The following is an 11,438-nucleotide window of genomic DNA, read 5'->3' on the forward strand; positions in this document are numbered from 1 at the left end:
GTTTGACATAAAGAGCATCTCTTTATTTATTTATTTATTTATTTATTTATTTATCAAAGACCCCATATACTTTTTCATGAGCTTGTTTTCCTCAGTGTCTCCGGCAGCTTTTAGTTTTCCCTATCTTATTTCTTCCCTTTCCTCCATGCCTGTCCTTCCTTCCTGTCACCTCCTCCCTATCAAAGATAGAAATGAGATTCTTCCCAATCCTTTCTTCCTGGTTTACACCTCAAGTATGATCAGAAAAACTATATGGAGTCTTTCTAGTAGTTCCTCCCAGCTAGCTGTCCACTGTGTGATACCTTGGTGGGTATAAGCCCAAGATTCAGAAATCATCTCCTTCACCTGTCATAACTGCCAGAAATAATCATTCAGAGAAATAGGTTTAATTTGGAAGCAGTTGAGACTCTGGCTACAGGGAAGATCACTTGAGACCTTTGAAAGAGAATTTTCAGGGAAAATCTCCAGTTAAAAATACCAAGTGGGACTCCTGGGTGGCTCAGTCGGTGAAGCGTCTGTGTTTGGCTCAGATGTTCCTGGGGTCCTAGGATCAAGTGTCACATCTCGAGCCTGCTTCTCCCTTTACCCCTCCCCCTGCTTGTGTTCATGGACTCTCTGTCTCTCTCTCTCAAAAATTAAGACTTAAAAAAAAAAAAGTTAAGAAGCTCATCAGTAAAATGGAGATGTTGAGAGAAGTATAAGGCCAAGATTGATCCAGTAATAAGGATTTTCCTGCAGGGGAAGTATGGAGATTCACAAATAAGAATTATTCGTGTCCTTCTTGCCCTCTGGAATCTAATCCAATTGAGAAATAGCCCCAAGACCCAGATAAGAAAGCAAGGATTGTTTTAGCTTCATTACCCAATAGATAGGACACCCTAGGGTTCCTAGACTGGAAAAATGACTGGAACTTGTAGCAAAAGCTACTTCAGTAGACCTTGGAATTGCCTTTTAGCCAAGTTAGGTCTGTAGAACAAGCATTTGGCCAGCCAGAAAAATCATTTTATCCCAGACACCACTGATATGGAGAAAGAACCAAAGAGAAGTGAGCTTTCAGGCCATCTCCCTGAAGGCTGGTCCTGCCCCTTGGCTGTGCTTACCCTAGTAGGAAGATCAGGAAAAGAGATGCTCTGCTGGAGGACAAATAGGACTTAAAATTGTAGTCCAATCTAATCAAATCAGGTAAGAGGAATTAAAAAACCAGAAGTCTGCTCCCCTCTACTGAATTGTAATCACTGTGGCTCAACCATTTTTAAAAGCTTTTATTCCAATATAATAGGAAATGGCTTAGGAGCTTTTCTTCCCTTGAATGAGAGACATGTATAAATAAATCAGGACTGGTAGCTTTCCAGCTTATTTAAAAAAAATTTTTTTTCTGAAATTTTTTAGAAGATTTTATTTATTTATTTGGCAGAGAGAGAAACCGCCAGAGAGGGAACACAAGCACAGGGAGTGGGAGAGGGAGAAGCAGACTTCCTGCAGAACAGGGAGCCTGACGTGGGGCTCCATCCCAGGACCCTGGGATCATGACCTGAGCCAAAGGCAGACGCTTAATGACTGAGCCATCCAGGCACCCCTTTTCTGTATTCTTTTGAAATTAAGCATTTCCTCTAAAATGAATTCATACAACCCTTGATGAGATAAGGAAGTAATTCTAGCAAATGCTGTCTGTTTCACAGGTTGTAGGCCATAAAGAAGGTCTGGATGTTATGGAGAGAGCTGATCCTTTGTTCCTTTTAATTGGACTTCCTACTATTCCTGTCATGCTGATATTAGGCAAGATGATACGCTGGGAAGACTACGTGCTTAGACTATGGCGGAAATACTCAAATAAACTACAAATTTTGAACAGTATATTTCCAGGTAAGGCCCTGAATTGTGGCTATAATGAGCGCACCAAATTAGTGTTTGTGAAAGAATCTTAGTAAGCATAGATATTTTAATCTAATTCATTAGCAGTAATATCCTGCATTTTCTTTTTCTCTAGGCATTGGTTGTCCTGTTCCTCGAATTCCAGCTGAGGCTAATCCTTTAGCAGATCATGTCTCTGCCACCCGAATTTTGTGTGGAGCCCTTGTCTTTCCTACTATTGCGACAATAGTTGGTAAACTGATGTTCAGTAGTGTTAACTCTAATTTACAAAGGACAATCTTGGTAAGATGGGTTTTTTTTTCAAGTGACTATACAAAAAAGAATGAAGTGTGTATTTGTTCAAAAAAACCCCAGTAGGACTATATAAATAGTCCTTTTGTGGCTTCTGTGCTTTAAGGTTCTGTTTGATCCCCACTTATTGTCCAAAAGCAAGAAGAGAGGAGGATCCATTACGTCTAGCCTTCCAGAACAGTGCTGTGGGTGATTTCTCTCCTAGAACAGGCGTGAATTATCACGCCCATCCCTCTTGACAACAAAGATTATGGTGAAGAGCTTCTGCTCTAGGGTCAGACTGCCTGATTTATATCCTGTCACAGATATGGCTTTGCTGAAAAACCGAAATCAAATTTCTTGACTTCTCTGTGCCTATAAAATACAGATCGAATTCCCAGGTATATCAGGATTACTGGGAGGATTAAATGAGGTAATTCATTTGAAGTGCTAGCACATAGTCAACCCTTGTGTTGATGTCATTATTCTCCACCTATCACCTGCACATGTGCCCAGGCCTTTTCCCTGTTCTATCAGAATGGACGGAAAGCTAAGTGGAGAGATTACCTAATAGGAGAACAGGGAAGGTGTCTCTGTTAGATGTAGTGTCTCCGCCTGTCATACTCCCAATAGAAAAAAGAACTGTTTCTTTGCATTCATCTGAATTAGCTGCAATGGCTCTCTTTTGTGATCTAAGTAAAATTATTTTTAGTATTATGTTTCTCTAAATCTGTATGTTAAAAAGCTAATTTTCCTTTTTATTTTAGGGTGGAATTGCTTTTGTTGCCATAAAAGGAGCATTCAAGGTTTACTTCAAACAACAGCAATATTTACGTCAGGCACATCGCAAAATTCTAAATTATCCAGAGCAAGAAGAAGCATAAAACTGTGACTTCTAGTTGTTCTGCAGTCCTCTCATCCTTATGAGTCTGTTGTGTTGTTCTGATTCCATCATTAATGCACAGTAGTGGAGACTTATGATAAGCTGCTGCTCATATTTTTAAGAAATATAATAAAGCACTTAGGGCAGGGGAAATCCTCTCAGTAATCACGGAACCTGAAGTTGTGATTTGTTTTCATTGTTTTGTATGTAATTCTTTTATGGCAGTCATCTGAACCATTATCTTAGCATGGTAAACCTGGATTTTGTTCATATTTTCTCCAAATAGAAATGTAAAGATCAAACTGTGCAAATATTTAAAAATGCACATGCTGTTTAATTCAAATGCCTCTTTTGTACATGTTCATGTTCAGTGTTTTCTTAGAATCAGCAACTCAATGAAGGTACTATGAGGATTTTTTTTCACTGACATAATTTGATTACATGCTAAATAGGAGTATATGTTAATATGAGGAAATGTAAATTAGTTATAAAATAATAACCAAAAATGTATGTAAACATTCAAATGATTATCTGAACAAATGAGATTTTGTTGTGTTTTTCTTAACCCATGTGACATCCTCAAATGTGTAGGGTAAAAATTCACAGGGCTTCCAAATCACTTTTTCACTATTAAATTTTATTTATATAATATTGACATCTCATAGTTCATAATGTAATTTTGACTCATGCAGTCATAATTACTGTGTGTGTGTGTGTGTGTGTGTATGTGTGTGTGTGTGTGAGAGAGAGAGGGAGAGAGGCATAAGGACCTTCAATCACTGGAGTAAGGTTTTTAAATCCGTATTTCTAGAAATTAGAGCTGCCAGTTTCTAGTAGTTTGAGCACAGAACGACTTGCAAAAAAAAATCAATAAAGTTATTTTACTCTTCTCTTTCATTGATTCAGTTATTCAGGTGTTTGTTGATCACCTATTTGCCCAGGCATTATACAAAGTGCTGTGGGACACAGTGGTGAACACGACAGACTTGGTTCCTGCTTTTATGCAGTTTACTGTCTAGTTTCAGCAGATTGAAAACCAGCAGTGAGTAAACCAAGGTGAGGCCTTGAGCTCTTTGTTTTTATACCAGTCAGTGAGGAGATAATTATGAAAATAAGTATTGAGTAAATATTGAGGTTTTTGGCTTAAGTCAAGCTATTATTAAAACCAGTACTAATGTTTTTAGATTTTAATTGCTTGTCATATCAAGGCTAGCACCTTAATCACTGTATAACTAGTTTTAATGTTCATTTTTAAAAAGCAATTATTTATTTTAAGCCATTTTTAATAGTGGCCCTTTTAATGTTGTTTGGCAGTCTGAATGGTCTCACAGTTATTTTCATTAATTAAAATTAAATTTTTAAAAAATAGTTCCAAAAACCTTATTTATTTTCTTGTTCACAGTATCTAATGCATGACAACAATAAATATTTCCCTTACTGATAAGTGGCCATTTCTCTTTAGGAATGTAGCAAATATAGATTGAGCTATGTTAGATTGCAATAATGTATGCTAACTTTAGTAATTTAAGACTGGTACCTTTCTATAGTATGAATGTCTTAATTCTGTTATAAAGTTTAATGTGAATGGCTGTTGAACATTCAGAGTTGTAATTATTTTGGGAGGAAGGGAATATTTGACTGACAGTGAGCCTTATTAAGAACACTGCTACAGTTCTGAAGGGGAAATATAAAATCTATGATTATATATAAAAATAACATTATATAGCTGTAATTATAAAATATATTGGCTTTTCTTTAATTTTCAATATAAAAGGCATAGTAGGTATTTCTGCATAATTTTGTTACATGGAACAGCTTTTAGGCAACCTTTAATAAAATTATACAAGCACACCGTTCCCCAGTTACTACTTTGATGCCCAAGATGGGGGGAGTAAGTAGCTGCTTGCGTCTGTTGGTATCAGGGCTCATGAAGCCAGGAAAACAACTCTAATCCTTTGGGGGCAGCAGTGAGGAGTTTTTAGGGATGTGGGGAGGGAATTGCAAGTGCCTGGAAACCAGATTGTCCTCTAGCCCTGGAACTGAACACTTTTAAGTCTAAAAAACCTTAGCTCCGAAAGTACCATGTACCAGTCTTCAGAATGGTACCTGTACCACCATGAACAACAAAAGAGCATGGGCTGACCAAAGTTGATAGACCTGGGTTCCAATCCTAATTCTGCTTTTAATAACCAGATGTATGACCTGACTGAGTGGTTTTCTCTCAGCTACAGTGTTTGTCATCTCTGAAATGCAAGTAATACTTCTATCTCAGAAGACCATTTCTAGGCTTAACCGAGAAATTAAAGGAACAAAGGCACTTTAGGCTCAAGACAGCCCTTACAGAGCAGTAGCTGTTTCTTAATTGTTAAATAGTCTGTTTGTGCTCTAGGGAAAGGGAATGAAGAAGTAAGAGAATGGTGTTAGGGGACAGATTAAAAGGATGTTGTAGACTTTTGGGATGGGTTGGGTATATTCTGTGTTTTCCAGTTTATTTTCACATTGCTTTATTGTGTTATTTCGATAAACTCTAATGTTTTAAACCTCTTTTATAAAATTCAGTGACAACAAGTAAAATTCTCTCCATTGCAGAAGTTTAACTTATCTCCAAAGTGGCTGAAAATATTGTTCATCATTACATGATTATCAAGTGACTGTGAAGAATATAAAATTAAACTTAGTGACTTAATTAGTCACTGCCTTGCTAACTGTGCTGTAATTTTTTTAAACGTCTTGTTTTTTAACATAGCAGACTATCTCAGTACTGGCTGGATTAGGTTAAATAAAGAATTTTTATGTCCTCTAGGTGTACTTTGTCTGTTGAACAACTCCCAAAACATAATTTGTTCTTTTTTTTTAAATCCTAGTTATTGGGATCCTAGATGTATCTGAAATTTAAAAAAAAAAAAAAAAAACTAAAAAATTATCTTAATAATACAGGTAGGCTGGCCTAAACTCTAACCCATTCTGGTTTTTAAAATGTATACCCCATCAGCCACTTGGACTATGACTAGATAACCACACACAAGATCTGTGGGTGGTCTCATGCTACAGGGTATCTTGAAGTATATTCAAGTAGGTTAGGAACACATTTAAGGGAAAAAAAAAAGTTACTTCCTCAGATACTAATTTTTAAGTTTCTGAAGATTAGTCAAAACACTAATTTTTAAGTTTCTGAAGAATGAGTACATCAAATAAAGGCCCTTCCATCCATGGGGATTGTATTTTTTCTAGTTTATTTCATTACCCCCATCAGAGAGACTAGCAGAGGAGAAGTGGCATAGAGTCAGTCCTGGATGCATATTCTGATATTATTTGTAGGACAATTTACTTTCTCAGACCCTTAGTTTCCTCATCAGTAAAATTGATTATAAAACTATCTCCCTGGTTATTATGAGAATTAAGTGAGGAAACATTCTACAACAGTTTGATAAAGAGAAAAACTAAATCTGTGCCAATTTAAGTAGACATTTGTTTTCCCATAGCCTTCCCCTGGTCCCCTGGGATCTCAAGGTTGCCTCTTCGCTGCTACCAGCCACCCCATACACCCATGAGAAATGGTAGAGTAATAAAATGTCATATTTAACTGCCTTCCTGGAACAAAGATTCTGAGCAAATGGAAGAGAGGGTTTGTAGCTGAATGGCTGTAGAAGCTCTGGACATGCAACAGAGGTGAGGCTATCATCCTGGTCAACCTTTGCAGATTTATGTAATCACCTGCCTAGGTTACTATATGTCAGCAATATGTACTTCACCAGGTGTTTGTTGAGCACCTGTATGAGCCAGACACTGCCAAGTCCTGGGGTAAAATGAGGAATAAGCCTGCTTTGAAATATTTATTCTTATAAAAGTACACTTTAAACTCTGGAATACTTTGAACCCTTAGAAGATGTGCCCTGCTTAAATATAGACACTAGTTTAAAATTGGCAAGAAACTATAACAGGAACTAAAAGATTGTTCATGATCTTTTAATAATACGCATTTATCAGTGTATTAATTCAGATAATTGACACCAAAAATAGACATAAAAAAGTACATAATTTTTAAGTATAAGTCGATGAATTTTGGTAAAATGATCACATGTCCTATCAGTGTCCATTCAGGAGATACAAATCAGCTATTTGGACAAGGAAGATAAATTCTTAGCTGGTAGAAAGTAAATGATAACAGTCTTTAAAGAAAAGCAGGAGCAAAAAAAACAGTTACAGTACTAGGCTGAAGGAGGGTAGACATTAAGGGATTTAGGACTTAGAGGTAGGTCTTCCTAAAAGGCTGAGATTCAGACACTTGAAAAGGGTGCAGCTATCACAGCAGTCCTGTCAAGGGCTGGTAGATTTGCCAGAGGGCAGGCTGGAGGTGGTGTGTTGAACGAGCTGGTGGGACGAGAGGCCTAGGGACGCAACCTGAGATGTGTCTAGGCTGCTGAGTTTCAGTGCTTAAAATGTTATCAAGGAGGCTGAAATGGAAGGAAGGTGTCTTCCTGACACAATAGCCTTGTGGTGTCACTCCTGTGCCTTTTGTTGAAAAAGCCTAATGTTCCAAAGGGAATATGTTTGCAGGATCCAGTACAACGTCACAAAGTTGGGCAAAGAAGGGTGGGTTTATAACTGAGACAGTAAGTTGGCAATGTAACCAGCACCCCTTTGTGACCCTTCCTTATAATCTCTAATGCCCCATCCCACTCCGGCCGCAAGGAAACCTAACCCTAATATACTTGATTCACAGGAAGGGCCCTAGATGACTTAATATCATAACATACAGATGATAAATGGGCCATTTTCGTATATTTTGGTAAGGGTATAAATTGGTATGGAAGGTAATCAGTATCTGTTAAGATTACAAATGCATGTACCCTTGACCCAGCATTCCAGTTCCAGGAATTTATCTTAAATACTTGTACTTGAGTGCAGTAATACATCTATAAAGTTATTTGTTGTCACAGTATGTTTAATAATAAGAGACTGGAATCAAATGTCTGTTAGTATGGAATTGGTTAAATTGTGGTACATCCATAATGGAATACTACTACAAGCTATTAAAAAGAAAAAAGAATAAAGTTATTTACCTACTGATGTGAAAATATTTCTAAGCTACATTATTTTTTAAATCCTCAAGCTGTAGAACAGATCTCATAGTGTGTTACCACTAGTGGAAAACTGGGGATGGGAAATTAAACATCGGTTTAGGCCTTAAATCCTTGGAAGGACACATAAGAAAACTGTAGTTGTCTAGAGGAAGTTTGAGAACTGGGAGGATGCAGGTTGGTGTAGGAGGGATATTCTTTACTGTTAACCTTTTATACTTTTTTTCCTAACCATGTAGAAAAATAATTTTTGAAGTAAGAAAGAATTAAACTTCCCCACTGAGGACAGTACTGAAAATCAAAGGGGAATGTTTTTTTTTTTTTGAGGATAGCAATATTTGAACTGTATGACAGTACTTTATCCTTTCTAAAGACTGATGGGTTTTGAGACAAAGCTATCCAACCTGTAAAAATGGATATTGGAATTCATTAAAGCAGGGATATAACATATCTTAAAGGTTTATTGCTTATTCATGTATTTAGGCATTCATTCATTTGTTGAGTCAACATTTCTTGATAACTCAGTATCTATCTGATAGTATGCTAGGCACAGAAAACAAAATAATACTAATACCTTGTAGTATCCAATTATTTACTGCATGCTTACGATATGCCAGGTACTGATCCAGATAGGAGTATTAACTCATTTAAGCCTCTAACAAACCAAGCACAGTTTTTGTATTATAAATCACAGTATACTACAAACAAGGCAAATGAGGCACCCTCTTTCAGGTTTTGTTTTTTAAGCAAATTACCCAGGGTTACATTTCCTCTACCCTCATAGAACTCACACTCTAGAAGGGAGGACAGGAAGGAAATCAATTCCAGTTACAGTGTGAAAAGTGTAAAGAAAAAAAGTATAATGCACAGAAGAGGTACAGATGTAGCAAGGGAGTCGAGCTCCTTAAAGGTGGATCTTGGAAGGTAAGTATGAACTTGACGGGTGGGAAGAAAGGGACATAATGTCTTGAGGAAAATTCTGAAAAAACAGTGATGTACTAGCATCATATACTCAAATACATTGAAAGGGAGAACATTTAAACCTGAGATACTGTCATATAAATGAACAAAACACTGGAAAGAAACACACACACACACATACACACACACTGGAGAGACTAGCAGTCCTAAAATAGACCCAAAAATAAATGGGTATTTTGTATATAAAAAAAGTAGCATTTAAATCAGTGAAAATGAAGATGGATTAATCAGGATATAGTCTTGGAGCAACTGGTAGCCATCTGGAAATTCCCTTTACCAAAATAAACTCCAGATGGAACAAAAATTTAAGCAAGAAAATCTTAACCATTTAAACACAAATGGGAGAAACTATTTTTTCTGCTGAGACATGTATCTGATAAAGGACTTGTATCCAAAATACACAAATAACTCTTAAAACTCAATGATTAAAAAAAAAAAACTGGGCAAAAGATCTGAAAATATCCCTCACTTAAAAAGATCTACAGATGGCAAAGAAAAAAAAAATACGAAAAAGACACTTAGCAACATATATCATTAGGGAGCTGTAAATTAAAATAACAATGAGATATCACTACACAGCTAGAGAATGGCTAAAACCCCAAATCCTAACAATTACCAAATGCTGGGAAATAATGTAGAATGAGACGAACTTTCACTTATTCTGGTAGAAATGCAAAATGATACAATCACTTTGGAGGTTAGGTAGTTTCTTCCCATGTCCTCCAATAGTCACGCTAAGATATTTACTCAAATGAACTGAAAACTTAGGGTCACAGGAAAACCTGCATACAAGTGTTTATAGTAGCTTATTCTTATTTGTCAAAAACTAGAAGCAGCTGAGATGTCCTTCAAGTTGAATGGATAAACTGTGGTATATATGTACAGTGGATTATTATTCAGCAGGGAAAGAAAAATGAGCTATAAATCTAAAAACAAAACAAAAAAACCATGAAGGAATCCTAAATGCATATTCCTAAGTAAAGAACCAGTATTGAAAAGCTGTAATGAGTTCAACTATATAGCATTCTGGACAAAACTATAGAGACAAAATTTAAAAATCAGTTTTTTACCAGGAGTTGGAGCAGGAGGTAAAGGATAAGGATAACAATTAGGTGAAGCACAGGAATTTTAGGGCAGTAAAAATATTCTATATGATAATGACAACATGTTAATGGTAAATACATGACATTATGTATTTGGCAAAATCCATAGAGTTGTGTAACACAAAGAATTAACCTTAATGTAAACTGCAGATTTTAGTTAACAATTATGTATCGATATTGGTTCATTCACTGTAACAAATGTAACAAGCTAACGTAAGCTGTTAATGATAAGGGCAACTAGGTGATGGGGGACAAAACTGTTTTGTACTATCTGCTCAATTTTTCTGTAAATCTAAAACTGTTCTTAAATAAAATCTCAATATAAAAAATTTTAATACTACACAAAAACAGAATTGTACTTATTTTTTTATTGTATTTTTTAAAAGATTTTTCTTTTTAATCTCTGTTCCTAATGTGGGACTAGAACCCACAATCCTAAGTCACATGCTCCACTGACTGAGCCAATCAGGCACCCCCAAAATTTTATTTTGAATAAGGTCACAGCATAAGAAATTTTAAGAAATCATAAAGCACATGAAAAGATGATCATCACTAACCATCAGGGAAATGAAAATCAAAACCACAATTAAATTCCACATCTCACCCATGAGAATGGCTATTATCAAAAAGATAAGAAATATCATTTATTCTTTTTTTTGAAGATTTTATTTATTCATTTGTAAGAGAGCACAGGCAGGGGTAGCAGCAGGCAGAGGGAGAAGCAGGGTCTCTGTCAAGCGAGGACCCCAATATGGGACTCCATTCCAGGACACTGAGATCATGACCTAAGCCAAAGGCAGATGCTTAACCAACTGAGCCACTCAGGCTTCCTAAGAAACACTATTTATGATTTTTTTTTTAAAAAGTACATTTAGTTAGAACATACTTCAACATAATATTATATATGAAAAACTTGCAACATCATACTCAATGGGGGAAAACTTAGAGCTTTCCCCTAATATCAGGAACAAGACAAAGATGTCCACTCTCACCATTTTTATTCAATGTAGTACTGGAAGTTCTAGCCAAAGCAATCAGACAAGAAAAAGAAAGAAACTGTCTAAATTGGTAAGGAAGAAGTAAAATGTTCATTCTTTGCAGTTAACATAATACTATAGGTGGAAAACCCTAAAAATCCACCAAAAAAACTACTAGAATTACAAATGGATCAACCAGTTTGCAGGATACAAAAATCCATTGCATTCTTTTTTTTTTTTTAAGCTTGTATTTATTTTTGCAAGAGGAGAG

General features: G+C 36.1%; 1 protein-coding gene across 2 annotated transcripts in view; it reads left to right on the forward strand.

Moving 5' to 3' along the window:
• The window catches only part of MARCHF5 (membrane associated ring-CH-type finger 5), a 52,235-nt gene extending 46,408 nt beyond the window's left edge, over positions 1-5,827 (forward strand). For both annotated transcript variants that reach the window (XM_082721969.1, XM_082721970.1), the window contains 3 exons: positions 1,680-1,863; positions 1,988-2,154; positions 2,910-5,827. In XM_082721969.1, the coding sequence (XP_082578095.1) occupies positions 1,680-1,863; positions 1,988-2,154; positions 2,910-3,026 (468 nt within the window). In that variant the 3' untranslated portion in view covers positions 3,027-5,827. The remainder of the gene's footprint in view (positions 1-1,679; positions 1,864-1,987; positions 2,155-2,909) is intronic.
• Positions 5,828-11,438: the final 5,611 nt, after the last annotated feature.

The sequence above is a fragment of the Mustela nivalis genome (assembly GCF_964662115.1).
Source record: "Mustela nivalis genome assembly, chromosome: 2".
In the NCBI taxonomy this organism is placed as follows: Eukaryota; Metazoa; Chordata; class Mammalia; order Carnivora; family Mustelidae; genus Mustela; species Mustela nivalis.